General features: G+C 41.2%; 1 protein-coding gene across 1 annotated transcript in view; it reads left to right on the forward strand.

Moving 5' to 3' along the window:
* Nucleotides 1-24123, forward strand: part of LOC114652691 (cilia- and flagella-associated protein 95-like) — a 62145-nt gene that overhangs the window by 27550 nt on the left and 10472 nt on the right. The window contains exon 5 of the mRNA XM_028803023.2: nt 18827-18887. Coding sequence (XP_028658856.1) covers nt 18827-18887 — 61 coding nt within the window. The remainder of the gene's footprint in view (nt 1-18826; nt 18888-24123) is intronic.

The raw sequence follows: 24123 nt of genomic DNA on the forward strand, positions 1-24123 counted from the left end.
AATGAAAGGAAATGCTATTATGGGCGTCTTAGAGAGCCTAATCTATATGCAGATAGCTCAGTTGGTAGCTATCCATACCTAGTATTGATCACAAATAGCTCACTGAATATACAAAATGTGTGGGAACCTCAAGGCAGGAGCCCTCAGCACAGACGCCATCTCTGTGCCAAGAACAATGCCTCCTGCACTCTACTGAATAGAACTTTAATCGTCAACAACCTTTGTGAAAGAACTGAACGATTCCTCCATTCCAATGGCTTCTCTTTGTCTGTTTTTATATGTATTAAAAATTATACTACAATGTATATTAGAAGTAGTATAATTTTTAATACAGGCTCCAAGTCGGGGGGCAATAAGTATACCCACACCCGCTCGGCGCCTCTCACCGGGGGCAACTCCAGAGTGGTACAGAGTCCAGCCCCTCTCAAGGAGATTGGTTCCAGAGTCCAAGCTGTGCATCGAGGTGAGTCCGACTATATCTAGCCAGAACCTCTCAACTTCGCGTACAAGTTCAGGCTCCTTCCCCTTCAGAGAGGTGACATTCCACGTCCCAAAAGCCAGCTTCTGTAGCCGAGGATCGGACCGCCAAGGTCCCTGCCTTCGGCCACCACCCAACTCACACTGCACCCGACCTCCTTGGCCCCTCCCATAGGTGGTGAGCCCATGGGAAGGGGGACCCACGTTGTCTCTTCGGGCTGTGCCTGACCGAGCCCCATGGGTGCAGGCCCGGCCACCAGGCGCTCGCCATCGAGCCCCACCTCCAGGCCTGGCTCCAGAGTGGGGCCCCGGTGACCCGCGTCCGGGCAAGGGAAAACGCCGTCCAAAATTGTTTTTCATCATAGGAGGTTTGTTTAACTGCTCTTTGTCTCATCCCTCACCTAGGACCAGTTTGCCTTGGGTGGCCCTACCAGGGGCATAAAGCCCCGGACAACAAAGCTCCTAGGATCATTGCGACACGCAAACCCCTCCACCACGATAAGGTGGCGGTTAAAGGAGGGGCTTCTAATATACATTGTATATCTGAAGGGGAAGGAGCCTGAGCTTGTGCGCGAAGTTGAGAGGTTCCGGCTAGATATAGTCGGACTCATCTCGACGCACAGCTTGGACTCTGGAACCAATCTCCTTGAGAGGGGCTGGACTCTACCACTCTGGAGTTGCCCCCGGTGAGAGGCGCCGAGCGGGTGTGGGTATACTTATTGCCCCCCGACTTGGAGCCTGTACATTGGGGTTTACCCCGGTGGACGAGAGGGTAGCCTCCCTTCGCCTTCGGGTGGGGGGACGGGTCCTAACTGTTGTTTGTGCGTATGCACCGAACAGCAGTTCGGAGTACCCACCCTTTTTGGAGTCCCTGGAGGGGGTGCTAGAGGGCATACCTTCTGGGGACTCCCTTGTTCTGCTGGGAGACTTCAATGCTCACGTGGGCAATGACAGTGAGACCTAGAAGGGCGTGATTGGGAGAAATGGCCCCCCCGATCTGAACCCGAGTGGTGTTTTGTTATTGGACTTCTGTGCTCGTCACGGATTGTCCATAACGAACACCATGTTCAAGCATAGGGGTGTTCATATGTGCACTTGGCACCAGGACACCCTAGGCCTCAGTTCGATGATCGACTTTGTGGTCGTGTCGTCGGACTTGCGGCCACATGTCTTGGACACTCGGGTGAAGAGAGGGGCGGAGCTGTCCACTGATCACCACCTGGTGGTGAGTTGGCTTCGATGGTGGGGGAGGATGCCGGTCAGGCGTGGTAGGCCCAAACGTGTTGTGAGGGTCTGCTGGGAATGTCTGGCAGAGCCCCCTGTCAGAAGTAGCTTCAACTCCCACCTTCGGCAGAACTTCGACCACATCCCGAGGGAGGTGGGGGACATTGAGTCCGAATGGGCCATGTTCCGTGCCTCTATTGTTGAGGCAGCTGACCGGAGCTCTGGCCGTAAGGTGGTCGGTGCCTGTCGTGGCGGCAATTCCCGAACCCGTTGGTGGACACCGGCGGTGAAGGATGCTGTCAAGCTGAAGAAGGAGTCCTACAGGACCATTTTGTTCTGTGGGACCCTGGAGGCAGCTGATAGGTACCGGCAGGCCAAGCGGAATGCGGCTTTGGTGGTTGCTGAGGCAAAAACTCGGGCGTGGGAGGAGTTTGGGGAGGCCATGGAGAACGACTTTCGGACGGCTTCGAGGAGATTCTGGTCCACCATCCGGCATCTCAGGAAGGGGAAGCAGTGCAGTGTCAACACTGTATATTTTTTTTTTTTTTGTTCTTTATTTCGTCTTATACGATTTCTCGTATAAGAAATTTGTTAGTTTTCGCATACCCCTTGGGGTTAGAGCGCAGGGTCAGCCATTGTACAGCGCCCCTGGAGCAATTACAGGTTAAGGGTCTTGCTCAAGGGCCCAGCAGAGTAGGATTTCTTTTGGCAGTGACGGGGATTTGAACCGGCAACCTTCAGGATACCAGTGCAGATCCTTAGCCTCAGAGCCACCACTCCGCCCCATGGTGGGGATGGTGCGCTGCTGACCTCGACTCGGGACGTTGTGGGTCGGTGGGGGGAGTACTTCGAAGACCTCCTCAATCCCATTAACATGCCTTCCAATGAGGAAGCAGAGCCTGGGGACTCAGAGGTGGGCTCCCCCATCTCTGGGACTGAGGTCACCGAGGTGGTCAAAAAACTCCTTGGTGGCAGGGCCCCGGGGGTGGATGAGATACACCCAGAGTTCCTCACGGCTCTGGATGTTGTAGGACTGTCTTGGTTGACACGCCTCTGCAACATCGCATGGACATCAGGGACAGTGCCTCTGGATTGGCAGACCGGGGTGGTGGTCCCCCTCTTTAAGAAGGGGGATCGGAGGGTGTGTACCAACTACAGAGGGATCATACTCCTCAGCCTCCCTGGAAAAGTCTATTCAGGGGTCCTGGAGAGGAGGGTCCGTCGGATAGTCGAGCCTCGGATTCAGGAGGAACAGTGTGGTTTTCGTCCTGGTCGCGGAACAGTGGACCAGCTCTATACCCTTAGCAGGGTCCTGGAGGGTGCATGGGAGTTTGCCCAACCAGTCTACATGTGTTTTGTGGACTTGGAAAAGGCATTCGACCGAGTCCCTTTGGGAATCCTGTGGGGGGTACTCCGAGAGTATGGGGTACCGGCCCCCCTGATAAGGGCTGTTCGGTCCCTGTACAATCGGTGCCAGAGCTTGGTCCGCATTGCCGGCAGTAAGTCGAACCCGTTTCCAGTGAGAGTTGGACTCCGCCAGGGCTGCCCTTTGTCACCGATTCTGTTCATAACTTTTATGGACAGAATTTCTAGGCGCAGCCAAGGCGTTGAGGGGGTCCGGTTTGGTGGTCTCAGGATTGGGTCACTGCTTTTTGCAGATGATGTTGTCCTGTTTGCTTCATCAGGCCGTGATCTTCAGCTCTCTCTGGATCGGTTCGCAGCCGAGTGTGAAGCGGCTGGGATGAGAATCAGCACCTCCAAATCCGAGACAATGGTCCACAGCCAGAAAAGGGTGGAGTGCCCTCTAAGGGTTGGTAGCGAGATCCTGCCCCAAGTGGAGGAGTTCAAGTATCTCGGGGTCTTGTTCACGAGTGAGGGAAGAATGGAGCGTGAGATCGACAGGCGGATCGGTGCTGCATCCGCAGTAATGCGGGCTCTGCATCGGTCTGTCGTGGTGAAAAAGGAGCTGAGCCGCAAGGCGAAGCTCTCAGTTTACCAGTCGATCTATGTTCCTACCCTCACCTATGGTCATGAGCTATGGGTAGTGACCGAAAGAACGAGATCGTGAATACAAGCGGCTGAAATGAGTTTCCGCCTCAGGGTGTCTGGGCTTTCCCTTAAAGATAGGGTGAGAAGCTCAGTCATCCGGGAAGGGCTCAGAGTAGAGCCGCTGCTCCTCCGCATCGAGAGGAGTCAGATGAGGTGGCTCGGGCATCTGATCAGGATGCCTCCTGGACGCCTCCCTGGTGAGGTATTCCGGGCACGTCTAACCGGGAGGAGGCCCCGGGGAAGACCCAGGACACGCTGGAGGGACTATGTCTCTCGACTGGCCTGGGAACGCCTTGGGATTCTCCCAGGAAGAGCTAGAAGAAGTGGCCGGGGAGAGGGAAGTCTAGGCATCTCTGCTCAAGCTGCTGCCCCCGCGACCCTACCTCGGATAAGCGGGAGACAATGGATGGATGGATGGATGGATGTATATTAGAAGTGAAAGCTGCATTTTAAAGGAAGTTAAATATATCCTTTCTTTTGTACAATATTTCTCTTGTCTTGGTATTTCCTTCATAGTTACTGAAGTGGTACATATCCAGGTTCAAGCTAAAAAGAACACATTCCCAGGGAGCCTGTGCCCCCTGCTGGACACACAGTTAGGAAGGTTTGTTACAAGAAACCTAATGTGTCCATCTTTTGTGAACAGTGGTATTTTTCTGACACTGATTGTAAAATATTCTTATTTATCATTGCGCCAGAGAGCAGCAACATGTAAGTTAGAATTTCACTTTACTCCGTATTTGTGGCTCTTCCATGTTCCAAAGGTCACTTTTCCTTCCTCCTGCGAGTTCAGCACTTGTCTACCAGCTACGTCCAAGCTCCAAGCTTCACAGTAGACTGGCTGAAAGGGTCTTTTATGACTGGTGCCTGAAAAAAATTGGGGTAATCCTTCAGGAATAATTAACTGCTCATCACCAAAAAGCCTGCTGGTGTCCTTAAGGAACAGCAGGAGATGTTTTTGCCATTTCAGCACAGCAAAGAGTTAACCTGGATAATACCAGACTGGCTGTCTTTTCCCAAACCTGTGTAAGGCTGAAAAACTCTGACCTCAGGCTTGGTGAAAACTTTCAATATTAACAAAGCCAACGTCACCCATTTCGCAGTTGTCATGCCAGTGGCACACACCAGGGGCCTCATGTATAACGCCGTGCATAGAACTCACACTATAACATGGCGTAAGCACAAAAGCGGGATTGTGCATACACACAAATCCAGATGCAGGAATCTGTGCGCACGCAAACTTTCACGTTCTTCCACTACATAAATCCAGATCAGCGTGAAAACTAATTCACGTGCACGCGCCTTCTGTCCCGCCCCAACTCCTCCCATAATTACACCTCTTTGAATATGCAAATCAATATAACTAGCCTTCTGTGAAAAGACAATGGGAAAAGCACAGAGGAAAATATAAGAATTTCAGCGAATACCAAGTGGAGGCAAAGGAAAAACTTACTATTTGTTGGTTTAAACAGTGGTATAATCAACAAAAGAAAGTTGATCGAGTGACAGAGTGTCAGAGAAACTCGAAAGCTCAAGTTCACAAAGTCGCACAGTGCCTGAAATAAAAAAGAAATCACATATTAAAGTCACCGTGAAAAGGCAAGTCGTAGCCCACCGTCTGAGTGTCATATGAAAGCTTATTAGGGTACAGAGAAAAAAAATAGGCACACAGTGGGAAAAAAGCACGAGATGTCAACTTTAATCTCGAAATTTTCACTTTAATCACGTAGTTTATTTTGCCATTAAAGTAGAACATCATAAACTTCATCTTAAAATCGTTTATTTTACTAGTTTCTCAAGTAGCACGTTAAATACTTTGTTCTGTATTTGATCTTCTATGTGCTCTATGTGTGTGAATCACTACGTGCTTCCGTTCTTTCTCTTTCTCCTACAGGACACAGAATCCATTACATTTGTGATATTACAGCTCTCTGAATAATTAAAATACTGAGATGTATACGTGATATCATTTTCATGATGATAGGAATGAAAGCATGTTGTTAAACATGGGAACACGATGGCGCAGTGATTGTTCATATCTCACGCAAGAGGCTTGCTGTGCCATGTGTGACCTTCGATGAAATAATTTATTACAGAAGTACTGTCTCTTTCAAACGTACTAACCTCCAATTCCTGTTCTTACTTTTCTTTCTCCAAAAGCCCAATCGCCACACAATCAGCTCTGTAATGGACGTTAAGCCATCTGTAAGCTTAGAACGCCGATTCATCAAAACTTTTAAGGCACATTGAAATATCTTTGTAGTACATGTTTAATTATTCTATCCGTCTATCTTTCCAGTGTCGCGTCAGCACCAGCAATAATAGAGCGCAAGGCAGGAGCTATCCGTGAACTAGCTAGCGCTGCGGCACCGTGTCCTCACATGTTTAATTATTAACAGTACATATTATTTAAATGAAGTTAAAGTTTTATCTGTATACTATAAGCAACATATTTTGCTGCATTTCATCTTAAAAATGATATTGTCATCATACGCGCTTTATAAAGTAGCGCAGGTTGTGCAATATTATAACTGAAGTGCAAGTTTACAGTAAGGTGATTGTACTTCTAAGTACAAACAGTTCTACAAGGAGCACTTGATGGACTGATTGAGTGCGTTTATAGTTCTTGGGATGAAACTGTTTCTGAAACGCGAGGTCCATACAGGAAAGGCTTTGACGCTTTTTGCCGTGGTTGAGATAGTGTGTACTTGAAACTGTATACCGATAATTCTCTTTCCGATCATCTGCTGCTGTGATTCACACTCAGATACAGTGATATAAATACTCCGAGTGGTGCAGTGAGAGTAATATGGAAAAAGATGATCCGCAGTGGCAACCCTTAACGGGAGCAGCTGAAAGAAGAAGAAGATGCAGTGAGCGTAACAACGCTAAAGCAGTTATGGTATTTGGAATACTATGGTTATTCCCTGGACCATTATATTGCTACAGGTTAATTACAATCAGATGCATTACACTAATAAACAATATGCAGTTAATTTCAGTGTATTTATAAAGCCGCGTCAGGAACGTGGGTCTAAGAAAGAAAGGGTGACCACACAGGAACAGTAGCACTGCTTTGACGCTGGGTGCCGCCAGTCTACAAAACCGAGAGGAGAAATTGCGTATGCCAAGGTATGAGGTACCGTGGAAATGTGCGTGGCTTTACGCCAAATTTAGGTTTTATACATCGCAATTTGAGCGTGGAAACGTTTGTACGCAACATTTCTGTGCGTACGCACCGTTTATACATGAGGCCCCAGGACATTAGAAATATATTGTACACACTGCATATATATTTGAATAAATCCATATCTTTAAAAATAAACATTCAGACCTGCTGCAATAGACGTGTACTCCATTCAGGGTGTGTCCTGCCTTTTGCCCAGCTTTTCTATTCCTGCCCACCCCAATGACTCTGAATTTGATTCTGCACTTTCTATAAGAATCTAAACTATTCATTATTAAGAATACACATAATGTGTGCTTTTTAGCAATATAAATAATGAGAAAACAATATAGACTACCAACAACTGTGTATAATGTCTAGTTAAATAATCAATAAAATATTAATTATTGATATCTCTCCCTCTGCAAAAAAATTAATAATCAGACTAGTTATCTATTTTTTTCTAATATTCTACAGCCATGCTGTCATCTTAATGTTTAACTTGAAAGTGATAAGTCATTGTCACATAAAAATGTCAGTACAGAATTACATCTGTACAAAACCTGCACAATAAATGACAGCGTGACCATTCTGTTATTTAGAATGCAGCAGTTTTTTTATAACAAAGAAAACAAAATAGCATTTTTACACAATAATGACATTTCTAAAACTAGACAAAAACAGGGAGCATCCTTCAAAATAAGAAAAAAAATATCCCAAACTAGCTTATTGGTATAATGGCTATTAGTAGAATGAATATTTTATAAACTCCTCACATTTAAGTACCAGCTACTAATTAATTGGCAGCAAAGTGGCACATAACTCTCTTGATTAACCAAATTTAAAGTAAGTATCTGGTCTTTTGAATAAAATCATTCAAGATTTAATTGTCTGTGGTTTAAGCTGTAAAACACCAAGAGCTCCTTCAAAGTGATACATCATGGCACATGGATGGATGACATATAAAAGTTGTCAGCACTGATGTGTGTGAAGGTAAAGTGATGAATGCATCTGCTGTAAATGCACGTGAAAAATATAAATCTGTGTTTTTTTTAAGTGTGACATCCACACCATGCTGACTAAAAGCAAGGCAGAAACAAGACAAAATCACAAAAGTTAATTTAATTGCTCAGTGTATTGATTGAGCATTAAGCTGCATTGAACTGCACACACTTTATATGCTTTCTGTCATTATAAGGATCAGGACACACGGCAAAATATTAAAATGTCTTCTTTTATTTTGTTTTGAACTCTGCAATGTTTTCCTCCATATTCCAGTATGTGGAGATAGATGTGTACAGGCCAATTACACTCTGGAGTGGACCAAAACAACCAGGATGAGACCTTTCAGAAACAGTGGTCTTGGCAGGGTACCAAGCAAGCTCTGAAGCCTGTACTCACATACCTTTACACTTCCAACTAGCAATTGTAAACATGAACTTAAAGATGTTAAAAATGTTTATACGGAGGAGAGGGCTACCATACTTTTCAAGGAAATGTAATTTTTGAGTCATTTTTCATTTTGAAAGAGTTTGGATTTAATGAGGGAAGAACAAGAATTCTTTCACTTTTGATTTGTCATTAGTGTGTTTGAGAACTTCCTACTTTATTCTGATCAGCAAAATTCACAAAAAGTATTTTTACAGCAAATATGTTGTGTTCCTTAAATACAGTGTCTTTCTGGAAATTCACATACAACCAACTTAGATGAACATTTTTTCCCCAGCACCCTGCAATGATTTGTGAGGTCAACATGACATCACAGAGCTGTAGTAGCCATGTGTAGAACTTTCATGCATGTGTAGTGTAAGATCATTGCTCAATCTGCTTGTGCATGCATGATGTCATGACTCAATTCAGCTTTGTACCTTGCATATATTTAAAAATAAAAAAATAACAAAAAACCTGCAATATTTTCATTTTGAGAAGAACATTACCAAACCATAATGAGAATACTATGAGTATTATGAGTTTGAGTTAACTATGAGTAATGAGTACCATCACTGGATACATAACACTGATCACTATGTGCTCTCTCAGTCTCTGTGCAACAACACATGGCTAATTTACATGTATAATTAGCCATGTGCTGCACATAGGAGTCTAGATAAACCTTAAAGGAGCCCTCACTCTCCCCCTCTGGGAAAACCAGGAAACGATGAGAAACAATATTAACAATGAAAGATTTACTATTTACAAGGTCTTTTCTTGTAAACAGAAGCAAAAAGTGCAAAGTTCCTACACAGATCAACTGGAAACAAACAGATGTTCCAAGTGTTCCTGGAGCTGTGACTTCAATGGAAAGAGTCAGTTACATGCTGCAGTGTATACAGTTTGCTGTTCAAGTTTTAGTTCTTTTTGTTAATAAACTGCAGCTTGTGAGCGTAGTGAGAGAAAGCATAAACAGTTGTTCTGGTGAAAGAAATGAAAAAGCAATAGAAGAAAAGGAAAAAAAAATGGACCAAGAAATGAAGTTACAAATCTTAGTCAAGTAAACATGTGAGGATCAAAAACCAAAGGATCATTAAACACAAAAAATATCTAAGCCAAAGTTTGAAACCAAAAAACAGAACTAAGTTCTTTTGACCAGAAAAGAGAAATGCTAACCAAAAGTCTTTTATTCGGAATTTTGGACAAACAGAGTTGTGCATCACCATTTTAAATGCTATGTACAGACTAAGGATTTATAGTTTCTTTTTGTGAGAGTGAAAGTACCAGGAGAAGAAAGGTGGTGTGAGAAGACTAAGCAAATGCAGAATCAGAAATGAGTAGGTGTCAGGTATCAAGAGACTAATGAAACCTTTTAGATGACGAGAGAGAACAAAAGTCAAGAATCAAGCATGGTTAGATTCAAAAGCCAAACTAATGAGAATATTGTCATAGCCAAAATTAAACATGTTTAATTCTGCAAATTATTCCAAGACTAGTATGACAAGCACAATGCATTGCCACCTTAAATTGTTGACCAGTGATGTATGTTAATAAACAACATGGCCACTGCCATAAGAAAACTGAGAAACATGCTAATGTGAGCAACAAAAAAAGTTATCAAAATGGCAATGAGGTGACATCATGGTCAAAACAATAAAAATTAATGAGCAATAGAAAATCCAAACAATAACAAAATATACTGTATTGAAAAACATTACAACTTAAAAAACTAACAGGATTCACAACATTAAATAATTTCCAGCTGAGGATGGCATGTGTTGCTGTACCTGTTGATCATGTGGCTACAATGTCACATTGTTACCAACAACAAAAATATATGCGGTTGCTACCAAATGACAGTGCCCGTGGCCAAAATGAAACATAAAATAACAGCATTTCGTTACAAATGTAATGAAGAAATATTTTCACAACCCTATAATAAGACATTTTTCAAATCAACCATACTACATGGAAATCTAACCAGGAGGCCCCCAGACAATTAATTCATAAGAACAGTTTTAGCACTTGTGTCTTTTAAATTGGATTTTTGGTTTTCTTTTGAACTCTGAGGCTAGGGTTGCTTTTGTTCTTTTGGCACCTTGACCCTTTCCAGTTTATTGATTTCTTCTTGTGATTTGTCCTAAGAGAACAACCTTCACTGCTTGTTCTTTTTTACTTAAAGAAGAATGCAGAACTAGGTTGTCATGAGTGTGGGGAAGCGTGTACTGACTGCTTATTTATTGGTCTTTTGAATTTATTTACGGTATATTCTCCCATGGATAAGTCGGGACTTGATTTTATCATATAATTTCTGGTATTTTATAATGTCAATCATATAAGTTGAATGTGGAAAACTCACGCTATTTGTCCAAGAGATTATGATATGCTAACACCCAACTGAGAGAGTAACCATGGAGCCTACTGCTTTTTTTTTTCTATGTATTGTGCCTACATGACCACACGGTAATACCCAAACTATTCTGAAGCAACGTTTGCACTGATTTGTGTTTTTTGTATCTCACACTCATACACTTTTATCGTAAGAGCATCCCTTATCTATGATGGAGTGTTCGATCAGAAGAAAATATGAAGCTGGTTTTAAATTAAACATCGTTGAAGTAGCGAAAGAAATTGGTAACTGTGCTGCTGCAACAAAATTCGATGCATCTGAGAAACGGAGAGATAGGAGAAGGCAAGAAGATCATATGAACATGATACACGACATCACATGGGAGTGGCATGTGACTTCCTTTAGCCATTATAAAAGAAAGGCTGTGCACACAGTCTGGCATCCAAGCTTTGGATCTGCTAAATAAAGCAGCAAATCTGAGAATGTAGAGAGGGAAAAGATCATATTTTAGTGTTGGGATTGTTTAGGTTCTTAAATTTTGGATTTATTGTGAACCTTGATGTACAATTTTTCACATTTATTTAGTGCTCCAACCTCTTCTGACTACTGCCTATTTTTTTGTTTTGTCCCTGAAAGAAAGTCCTTGAGTTTCTGGTCTTTAAGTCCTCCAGACTTGCTAATTTTCCATGTTGGGGACAACATAGCCATTATCCATCTGGCCTTAATAAGACTTTCCAATACTGATTAGCCAAAATGCTGTCTGGACATAGTTGGTTACTCCATGACAACTCATAAAATTTTGGTATTTGAAGTACAAAAAGGCAAAATAGAACAACTTCAGAGGAGCTGAATTGGCACAGAGCAGTAAACATCTTATGGTGTATGCCACGAATTGGCAAAATGCCTGGAACCCTGAAGTTGCACATCATGCATTGAGGACTTGTAGACTCCTCTCTTTTAAACATATTTTCTATTAAATCATCTTTCAATGAAATCAATGATGTATTACGAGATTAGGGTTAGAGAGCTCTTGCAAACATGTCAACTGATAATAAAAATAAACAAACATGGCACAGAGTCACACTTCATTGCTTACCATTTTTCTTTGTATTATACTTTAGAGATTTTGCATTGCAGAAAAACTGGGTCAAATAATGAATACTAGCACAGAATGGAAAAAGTGAAGTTTTTTCTCTTTTTTTTTTCCCTGAACTCAAACTTGAAAACTGTTTCCAAGCCAGACTGCCAGAGCTGTTAATGTGGTCTGAGTAATCATCAGTAGCTGGCAACTTCAATTTCAAGCAACTTCTTTTCTATTTGTAATCTGAAAACTCGGGTGATAGTCAGGAGTTTTTATTTGTCTGAAGCCTCTTTCTCTTGCAATGCATAAACATATTTCAAATTTCATTGCATTATTGAGTTTATTCAATCAAAACCTCAAAACAACTGATTAGATCTGACAAGCTTGAACATTATTTATAGACTTCTTAAAGCCTTAAATGCTTATGGCCTGGTTACTAACCTCTATTCTGTTTCAATTCACATTGTTTTGTACACCCATTCTGTTTCTAAGGTCCTTTCTCCTAATCAAGTTTGAGGCTCAAGACAGGATCCATCAACATAGACCACAGGGCATGAGCATTTTGCAAGGGCAGACACCCTGAAAAGTTGGTTCTTGTATAGCAAGCCTAATGCTGACCCAATAACATCAAAACTGGAGGCGGAGGACAAAACGTTTTATGTGGTTTAATTTGGAAAAGCTGGCCGTGAAGGCACAACATTATCAAACATGAGCTTTTCGTACCGCAGGAACAAGAATCGTTTTTGGTCTAAAGCTGAGGGTTGTGACTTGATTTGGAGAAAAGGGCCAAAGACTAGGAGGCTTGATGACCTCCAGTAAGAGAGCAATCAGTTCTTAAACTATGAAGATGCAGTAGACAGTAGGAGCAGTGTAGTGTACTTTGATAATTTTATCATTTTATTCAAAAGGTTTTTACAAATCAACCCAAGATGTAATATAACTCCATGCACATCTCATTTTCTCACTATTTTCAGAAATCTGACAATTTCTATAGTGCCCCCCATAATGTTCATATGCTGATGAGAAAGCATAAGGGGACAAGCCCCTGAAACAAGCTGAAGATGGCCACATCAGAAGCTTGGCAGAGCATCACCAGAGAAGATCCTCAGCACGTGGTGAGGTCTATGAATCACAGACTTCAAGCAGTCATTGCATGTAAGGAATATGCAATAAAGTACTAAATATGGCTGCTTAATATGCCTACCATTGCTGTGTCCCAAATATTATGGTGCCCTGAAATGAGGGGACCATGTAGAAAAAGTGTCATTTCTATATGGTGTGACTGAAATGCTTGCAAATTCCCTTAAATGAAAGTCAGCAATGTGCACTTTAATCATGTCTGAATTGTTTGATTTGTAACTTGACATTGTGGAGCAGAGGGATAAATTAAGGAAAAATGTGTTTTTGTCTCAGACATTATCGAGGGCACTGTAGGTCTGCTGCTGTAATCGCGTTTATGTCATTTCTCTCTGAAAGTTTACTTTTTTAAAAAGGCCTTGTTTTGCAACTCATATATTGTCTCATATTGTCAGTAAAAGCTAAACACTTTTATATGTTATAAATGCAACCTAAACCTATCTAAGAATATATAAAAGCTTAAAATATGACATATATTTTACAACTGTCACTCAGCCTTGCAGATTCACTCAATATCCACAAGACAGAGTACACAGAACAACTCCTGGTCCAGGCTCTGGTGTTGTCACAACTTGTCTACTATAACTCTCTGCTGGTAGGAGTACCGACATGCGTCACCAAGCCACAGCAGATGATTCAAAGTGTAGTGGCACGTCTTATCTACCAGCAGAGACAGATATATGTCACTCCTATTTTCAGATCACTTCATTGGCACCCTGTAGTGGCACATATTAAGTTCAAAACCTTGATGTTTGCCAACAGAGTACTCAATGGGTCAGCACTTATGTTGGCAATTATCAAGGATTTGATGCCACTTAAGTATATGGATTCACTTATGAGGTCCTATGCTCTCACTCAGGTCTACAGTACTGATAAACAGTGTCTGATAATGCCAACTTTTAGTGGCATCAAATCCACAAGCCACATTCTTTTTATGTGTAGTTCTTAGTTGGTGTAATGAGCTGCCCACCTCCTTTCGAACTTCTGACTCCGTCAATTTGTTTAAGTTCCCCTGACTAATGTTTAATTGATTCTGTTGACCTCTTTTGAAAGTTGATTTTGATAAAAACATTTGCTAAGCAAATACATTTAAATATAAACTAGCCACCCCCCGCGGCTCTGCCCGCGTAGTAGTGAAACAAACTTTAAATATCAATAAACAAAAAGGTATCGCTAGCTAAGCGGAGGCAAGGTACACTTCAAAACGCAGAGGTAGACCGACTCCCCACTCGTGACGGCACGCTTCCCCCTCCCCTCAGCCTGCAGTCTCTGTCTCGGATTAGCATGAATAAATCCCTCCTGCAAGCGAACTATGATTCTTAGCGTGATGAGAGAAGTCGCAAAATCAACCGGAATGTTCAAGCAAATTATAGTAAAAAAAACCAGATCTAAATCCATTAAGTAGTTCTCTTGTCTACTAGCTCAGCGGATGTAAGGTTCGCTCCGAAGCTGGCACGTGTGTCCCCATCGCCTCCCCTCAGTCTGCTGCATCACTCTCAGTGAACTATGATACTTAGCGTGATGAGAAAGGTCGCAAAATCAACCCAAATGTTCAAGAAAATGACAGAAAAAAACCTGATCTAAATCCATTAAGTAGTTCTCTTGTGAAAACGGACAGACAGACAGATAGACAGGCAGACTTTGGATTTTATATATAGAGATATGTTTCAATAACCAATTGAAGCATTGTAAAATAAGGAGATGGTCAAGAAGAGAAATAGTTTAATGCTATTTTTGAAAAAAAAAAGAAAGAAAAGAAAATCTTTTGCACAAGCAAAAATTGTGATTTGTCAGGTTCTGGTGGTGTGATGGAGAATAGAAAGAACATCTAAACATTTCTAACTCTTTCGGTCAAATGGCAGCAAGTGAGGGTTTTCCTGTACTTTAATTCTGGACAGTAGGAGCCTTAGCTGGAGGCAGGGTAAAGGTGATGCCACCCTTTTTCTGGTTAGGTTTCTTCCGTTTTCCTCTGTTTCCTCCATTTTCTCCATTTATGCACTAGAGAAGGAAATAGAGAAGGTACCCTCTGTGTACCTTTAAAAACATCCAGGTAAAAGTCTCACCATTCCCATGTCTATGACAGCATAAGTCATGGTAACATACTAATTATTGATTTTATTTACAACAAGCTACTTTATGCATAAGCCATACTCATATACAGTATACTAAGCCATTTTAGACTTTTTAAGTGACCTAGCAATTTGAACTGTCACAAGAAAAGCAAAAAAAGCATGCAAACTCCAAACAGAAGACATCCCCGCCCAGAAAAAAACGAAGTACAAGCACAATGTGGCAACACTTATTTCTCAGTGCTCTTCTGTGATAAGAAAGGCTATTACAGCCAACTCTTTAATTAAACCAACTGGTGTGTTAGGCAGCTTTAGTCGGAACAACTCCTTAATAAGCGAGAAAGTGTAGAAGTTTACTTGCTAAACATATGAAGACGCTGGGGTGTTATGTGCAGTATTCAACATCTAAGTGTACAGTCATGTGCAGTCCTTTGTCTGGTTTGTAATGGGAAATCTTAACCGTGGTGAGTTTCGAAAACAGATCTTAATGCTAAGAACACTGTAAACTCAAAATTAGGATCAATCAATAATTTACAAGGGTTTACGCATTGTAACAAAAATAGCATGTTAAATACAAGTGCTTCTCAAACCGCCTACCTCTTGTGCCATCTGTGCAAAATAGACCACATCATACTCAAGTCATGATAGCCCTCTGAAATTTATAAATGAAATGATATCATTTTCATGATGAAACACATTAATGTACTTGTCCATCCATCCATTTTCCAACCCACTGAATCCGCACACAGGGTCGCGGGGGTCTGCTGGAGCCAATCCCAGCCAACACAGGGTGCAAGGCAAGGAACCAATCCCGGGCAGGGTGCCAACCCACCACATGACACACACACACACACACACACACACACCCACACACCAAGCACATATTAGGGCCAATTTAGAATCACCAATCGACCTAACCAGCATGTCTTTGGACTGTGGGAGGAAACCCACGCAGACATGGGGAGAACATGCAAACTCCATGCAGGGAGGACCCGGGAAACAAACCCGGGTCTCCTTACTGCGAGGCAGCAGCGCTACCACTGTGCCACCGTGCTGCCCCGTAATGTACTTGTATGATTATATTTTGTAAATACATTGTTAAATTAATATTTATTATTTCTACTGTTAATGATTACACATGCATAACCTGATATTTCTATGTTCTTTAAGATGTTTATGAGAATCTGTGTTCTATGATTGCAGCTATTTTTACTTTGTCAGAGAATTTTTCTGTCTTGCCATTTGCTATGGACACATGTGAAAAGAAAATAATGGGAAGGACAGGACAATTTTAGGGATAAATACAGCAGCATTAAAGCCTACTGAGAAGAGTATCTGTTGACTTCTGTGTCTGAGTCTCCGACTACCAGCTCACAAACCCAACACTCACACTTTATTTAAGCTAAATCCTTGGGGGTTATAGCGGATACCTGCAATACTCCGAGCAGTTACAACATGTTTAGTTCTACCCTGTAAGCAGGGGCTCTCCAAACTCACTTTCAAAATGCCAGGTCTACTTGCACATAATATTTAGTACATGGTCTTTTATGCCAGACCAGGTTTTGGAAATCTAAATAATATCCAGATCAGTTATCCCAGAACACTTTTACAATACATGATACAGACAGAAATAATATTTACATTACATATCAATTAAAGGATAAGTTCGGTATTTTTCAAGACAAAGTTATTTCTTCACAAATATGGTATATAAGCATTTGCCACACAAAATTGTGTTCTAACATTAGGCACTTTCTATACATTTTAAAAAATACATAGCCAGTCCTGGCATTTTATAATGAATTATGTGGGGGCTCCAATGGAAAATAAAGGTTCAAACACTTTTTGAATATGTAAATTTTTCAAGCCAGGAAAGTTGTTGAGTATTGACCCCGGTCTTGTGATTACACACGCGTGGTAACATAGCTTATACAGGTCATTTTTGAACAAAACAACCCCACTCATAGCATGAGATTCAGCCATTTTAAAAAGAAGACAAGCCATGCATGATATCTGAGCATTTGTCTTCTTCTACAATAACCTTTCATCCTCTTGGGGTGTGGTTTCCCCTCCAAAGACAAAGTCACACTAAATTGTTTGTACTACGTGATTGGTTTTGTTTGGATTTACTTCTGTATTTATTATTGGACTCACACAAGCAAATAGAAAATCCTTACCATGAGAAAAACATTACCAGGAATAGGCGATAAAATGATTATTTTCAGATCCCTTTTGTTGACACAAATATGTGCATGAAAGTTGAAAAGTTATTGAAACTTACAGAGGATATATTAAATAAGATTTTAGGTTTTCATTTTCCTGTGGGGCTTTGTGCCACATTGCCTTCATTGTAAAAGTGTGAGTGTAAGCAAGATATTTTTTAAAGTTTACAACAACAACCACATTTATTTCTATAGCACATTTTCATACAAATGATGTAGCTCAAAGTGCTTTACATGATGAAGAAAGAGAAAAAAGACAAAATAAATAATTAAAATTAGGGAACACTAATTAACATAGAATAAAAGTGAGGTCCGATGGCCAGGGAGGACAGAAAAAAAACCCCAAAAACTCCAGATGGCTGGAGAAAAAAATAAAATCTGCAGGGGTTCCAGACCATGAGACCACCTAGCCCCCTCTAGGCATTCTACCTAACATAAATGACCTCAATCAGTCCTCATTGCATTCAGGGTTCTCATGGAAGAATTTGATGATGATGGTCATGTGGACGTTTGGCCTTTAATCCATCAATGTAAGGACATCACGGAAACACAACTTTAGAACACAACTGAGCATGGCAAATGCACATATAACATGTTTCTAAAAACATATCTTCTTGAAAAATACCAAACATATCCTTTAACAGTCATCTGAAATCAGCAATTTCTTTCCAATTATTGTATTAATTAAGAAAGAGTAGTCACTGTTCTCCTGTTACCTGAAGCCAAGTGAACCTTGACTGCTCTCTATTCGCAATGAATATCAAGCCTACAATCAAGATTTGCATCCAAGTGAGTGATTTAGGATAGAGGATCTACTATTCTTGTCAATTGTTATCTGACATGTCTTTAATTGGAGTTCCTGAAGGAGTCACCTTTAATGGACACACTTGACTGGTATGCTAATCAGATTAGACAAGCTGGTGATGACAGGTTCTGTTTTGTTTTTAGGAGGAGAGAAACCTCATGAAAGTGCTAGGCATATAAGTCATTTGTCATCCATGGGCAAGTAATCAAAGTTTATTACTTATGATAATATTCACAGACCCATAATCCAACTCCAACTGGTAGTGGAGGCAGTATTGGGTGCAAGATAGGAACCAATTCTGGATGGGGTGCCAGTTCATTGCAGGGCCTGCTCATGTACATCAGCTGTTAACCTAATCAGGATGTGTTTGGGATGTGGAAGGAGAACCGAAGTGCACAGACAATTCCTGCAAACTCCACAAACACAACAACCGGACATTAGATTCATATTCATGATTCTGGATGTCATCCTTGTTGTGAGCTCTGAGTCTGCAGGAGTGCATCTAAAACATTATTCATACTTTGAGGCTCAGACATTTCCTAACTTCTTCCAGTTGTGTCTGTTTTGTCTGTTTAATGACAAAATCAAGAAATCTACTAAGCTGAAAGCAACGCTACTCAAAATCTAAAATGGCGATATTCTGAAAATAAAGCCAATGTCAACATTTTCTGAATGTCTCATGTGAACAAAGTTTAAAACCAGACATGCACTGTTTGAACGGTGCCAGCTTCCTCCAGTCACTGCTCTGATTTTTTTTTTATAAAAATACAGTCTAGACTTTATAAATGAAAATAATTTTCACCTTTTATTTTCAGGGATTTGCAGACAACATATTTCCATAGTTTCCAGGCTCCTTATGTTTACACCGCTCCCCCGGTAAGTACAGTGAAAAGCTGCTAAAATAAACTGAAAAGAAAGAAAGTGGCATTGAGTTCATAAGATCTAATATACACAACCGCATCCATCCATCTGTCCATCTGTCCTTTATTTATTTATTACAGGGTTTCAGGTCCATCCCAGTGTTATGATTTAGGAACCTTTATTTGTTTTTTTTCATTTCTCCTGAACTTTTTCAGCTCTTTCATTTCACATTAAAGGTTTTTAATTCTAATATTATAATTTTTTTTGTAATTTTGTAAATGTCTATTTACATCTTTTCCAACGCCATTTTGATTTTTCACAGGTGTCACTACTTTGGATAATAATAATAATAATAACATTTATTTGTATAGCACATTTTCATACACAAAAGTAGCTCAAAGTGCTTTACATAATGAAGAACAGTAAATAAAATATATATATATATTGTAGCAGTAGAGGGTTTCGTCCACCTCTTGAACCCACAGGTACCACTCCGAACACCAGATGAAAGTGTAATCACTATTTATTTTGTTACTACACAGTGCACAAAGCACCCTCCACTCCACCCTCATATAAACAATAAACTCTCACAATAATACTCTCTCCTCCTCGCCCAGACACTTGCCACCCTACCTCCCAGCTCAGCTCAGTGTCTGGGCTTTCCCACAGTCCTTTTATACACCCTGACCCGGAGGTGTTCCTGTCCAACAGTCCACAGTTCCTTATTCCTTCTGGGTCAGGGTAAACAGTCCTTTTCCTCAACCCGGGAGCACGTTGTTTCTTCCTGTCACGTGATGATGACGTACCCCCGGGTTATAGGGCACATAAGAGTCCACGAGCCCCCCTACACCGACGCCTGGTGGCCCCCAAGGTATCCAGCAGGGCTGTGTGTAGAAACTACATAGTCCATGAGGCCCTGCTGGAATTTGGGGCACGTCTATGCTGTTGGGAGAGTTCCTCCTGGTGGCCTGGGGGTGAGGGCCGGAATGGGAAACCGGCAATCCACCCTAATATATAACAACATAAGAAATTAAAATAAGACAATATTATCCATCCATTTTCCAACCCGCTGAATCCAAACACAGGGTCACGGGGGTCTGCTGAAGCCAATCCCAGCCAACACAGGGCAGGAAGCCAACCCACCGCAGGACACACATAAACCAAGCACACACTAGGGCCAATTTAGAATCGCCAATCCACCTAACCTGCATGTCTTTGGACTGTGGGAGGAAACCCACGCAGACACGGGGAGAACATGCAAACTCCACGCAGGGAGGACCCGGGAAGCGAACCCAGGTCTCCCAACTGCGAGGCAGCAGCGCTACCCACTGCACCACCCAAGACAATATTAGTTAACATAAAAAAAGAGTAAGGTCCCATGGCCAGGGTGGACAGAAAAAACAAAAAAAAAACTCCAGACAGCTGGAGAAAAAAATAAAATCTGTAGGGGTTCCAGGCCACGACACCGCCCAGTCCCCTCTGGGCATTCTACCTAACATAAATGAAATAGTCCTCTTGTGTCTAGGGTTCTCACGGAAGGACTTGATGATGATGGTCATGCAGACTTCTGTCTTTTAATTCTTCACTGTTGGAACATCATGGTGCTTTGAGTAAATGGTGGTGGCACCACCAAAAGGACACCGGAAAAAGAAACAGAAGAGAGAATAGGGGTTAGTCCAGATTTTAGAGCTACCATGGATAGTTATTATAATGAATTGGATATACAGAGTATCAGGATTAAATTACAGTGAAATTATGAGTAGGCTATGTTAAAATAATGTGTTTTCAGCAGTTTTTTGAAGTGCTCCACTGTATTAGCCTGGCAAATTCCTATTGGCAGGCTATTCCAGATTTTGGGTGCATAACAACAGAAGGCCGCCTCACCACTTCTTTTAAGTTTTGCTCTTGGAATTCTAAGGAGACACTCAGTTGAGGATCTGAGGTTACGATTTGGAATATAAGATGTCAGACATTCCAATATATAAGATGGGGCGAGATTATTTAAGGCTTTATAAACCATAAGCAGAATTTTAAAGTCAATCCTGAATGACACAGGTAACCAGTGTAGTGACATCAAAACTGGAGAAATGTGCTCAGATTTTCTTTTCCTTGTTAGGATTCTAGCAGCTGCATTCTGCTGATTTATGTCTTTTTTGGGTATTCCTGAGAGGAGTGCGTTACAGTAATCTAGTCGACTGAAAACAAACGCGTGAACTAATTTCTCAGCATCTTTCAATGATATAAGAGGTCTAACTTTTGCTATGTTTCTTAAGTGAAAAAATGCTGTCCTAGTGATCTGATTAATATGCAATTTAAAATTCAGATTACAGTCAACAGTTACCCCTAAGCTTTTTACCTCCGTCTTGACTTTTAATCCTAATATATCCAGTTTATTTCTAATAGCCTCATTGTATCCATTATTGCCAATCACTAAGATTTCAGTTTTCTCTTTATTTAGCTTGAGAAAGTTACTATTCATCCATTCTGAAATACAAATCAGACATTGTGTTAGTGAATCAATAGAATCGGGGTCATCAGGTGCTATTGATAACGGAAGCATGTAGATTGAGAAGAGCAGCGGACCCAGGATAGAGCCTTGTGGAACACCATATTGGAAATCATGTGTCTTTGAGTTGTAATTACCACAACTAACAAAGAATTTTCTGCCTGCCAGGTAGGATTCAAACCAATTTAAGACACTGCCAGAGAGGTCCACCGATTGACTAAGGCGATTTCTAAGAATGTTATGATCAATGGTGTCAAATGCGGCACTCAGATCTAAGAGGATGAGAACAGATAAATGGCCTCTGTCTGCATTTACCCGCAAGTCATTTACTACTTTAACGAGTGCAGTTTCTGTGCTGTGATTTGTTCTAAAACCTGACTGAAATTTATCAAGAATAGCATGTTTATTGAGGTGGTCATTTAACTGCATAATGACTGCCTTCTCTAAAATTTTACTTAAGAAAGGTAGGTTAGAGCAGAGGGGTCAAGATTATTTTTCTTAAGTAGGGGTTTAACTACAGCAGTCTTGAGACAGTCTGGGAACACCTCCATATCTAATGACGAATTTACTATGTCAAGAATATTATCAATTAGCACGCCCGATACTTCTTTGAAAAAATTTCTTGGTATTGGGTCAAGGGCGCAGGTGGAGGGTTTCAGTTGAGAAATTATTTTATATAAATCAGGTAAATCTATCCTAGTGAAAGAGTTTAATTTGTTTACAATGGAATACTAGGGTTCAGGAGGATCCTTAGTGTTGGGGAGATATACTATGTTATTTCTAATATCATTAATTTTTTGATTGAAAAATACAGCAAAAGCCTCACAGGTTTTACTGGAAGTACTTAGGAGGCATTCCTTTGAGTTACCTGGGTTTAGCAAATGATCAATCGTCGAGAATAAGACTCTGGGATTACTAGCATTGTTATTTATAATCTTAGAGAAATAGCAACGCCTCTCAAGACGGACTGTGTTATTGTATTCTGTTATTTTAACTTTTAATATTTCATAGTGGATAGTTAGTTTAGTTTTCCTCCATTTACACTCAGCTCTACAGCATGCTCTTTTTAAATCAGACACTCTTTGGGTCTTCCATGGTATAACAATGCTAGAAGATTTTTTAACTGTCTTTTCAGGTGCAACTATGTCAACAGCAGCTCTCACTTTAGTATTAAATCTTTCCACCTTATTATTTACATTATCCTCGCTATTATAGTTGGCACTATAAACGGATTGTTTAGAATGTTTGTAAGTTTTAAAGCTACTGATGAGTCAAAGAAGCATAACAAAATGCTTCTCATGAGTGTTTTCTAACATTATTTCTAAATTAAAAAGCAGAAGAAAATGGTCTGATAGACCAATATCAAAGATCTGCTTTATATAAACTTTTAGTCCTTTAGTAATCACTAAGTCTAACTTATGACCTGCTTTATGTGTAGGCTGATTAACGAGCTGTCTCAAATCAAAAGAGTACAGGATGTTCATGAATTCCTTTACTTTTTGGTCACACTGATTATCTAAATGAAAATTAAAGCCGCCGACTATTAAGAGCGTGTCATAGTTAGGGTTGCCACCCGTCCTTTAAAATACGGAATCGTCCCGTATTTGAGAATGAAATTGCGCGTCCCGTTTTGAATCAATACGGGACGGGTTTTGTCCCGTATTTTTTTTAATCATTTCTTTTAAAGCAGCGTCTCATGCAAATCATCCCACACGCATTTTATGAAGATGCCTCCTTTCCTACTTTTGATTGGGTAATACTTGATGTCATCGTTAGTTTGATTGGTCTTTTTAACTGTCCAGTGAGGAGGGCGGGTCTTTTAAGTAGAGTCTGCAAAGTGTTGGCAGAGAGTAATACAGTAATCCCTCGCTATATTGCGCTTCGCCTTTCGCGGCTTCACTCCATCGCGGATTTTATATGTAAGCATATTTAAATATATATCGCGGATTTTTCGCTGCTTCGCGGGTTTCTGCGGACAATGGGTCTTTTAATTTCTGGTACATGCTTCCTCAGTTGGTTTGCCCAGTTGATTTCATACAAGGGACTCTATTGGCAGATGGCTGAGAAGCTACCCAGCTTACTTTTTTCTTTCTCTTGCGCTGACTTTCTCTGATCCTGACGTAGAGGGATTGAGCAGGGGGGCTGTTCGCACACCTAGACGATACGGACGCTCGTCTAAAAATGCTGAAAGATTATCTTCATGTTGCTATCTTTTGTGCAGCTGCTTCCTGAAACAACATGCTGCACAGTGCTTTGCATACTTAAAAGCTCGAAGGGCACGTATTGATTTGTGCTTGAAAAACAAACTCTGTCTCTCTCTCTCTCTCTCTCTCTCTCTCTCTCTCTCTTTGTCTGTTCCTGACGGAGGGGGTGTGAGCTGCCGCCTTCAACAGCTTTGTGCCGCGGTGCTTCGCATACTTAAGCCAAACAGCCCTATTGATTTGTTTGCTTTTCTCTATCTCTGTGACAGTCACTGCTCCTGAGGCGCACTCCTTTGAAGAGGAAGATATGTTTGCATTCTTTTAATTGTGAGACGGAACTGTCATCTCTGTCTTGTCATGGAGCACAGTTTAAACTTTTGAAAAAGAGACAAATGTTTGTTTGCAGTATTTGAATAACGTTCCTGTCTCTCTACAACCTCCTGTGTTTCTGTGCAAATCTGTGACCCAAGCATGACAATATAAAAATAACCATATAAACATATGGTTTCTACTTCGCAGATTTTCTTATTTCGCGGGTGGCTCT

Source organism: Erpetoichthys calabaricus, chromosome 5 (genome assembly GCF_900747795.2).
Source record: "Erpetoichthys calabaricus chromosome 5, fErpCal1.3, whole genome shotgun sequence".
Classification (NCBI taxonomy): Eukaryota; Metazoa; Chordata; class Cladistia; order Polypteriformes; family Polypteridae; genus Erpetoichthys; species Erpetoichthys calabaricus.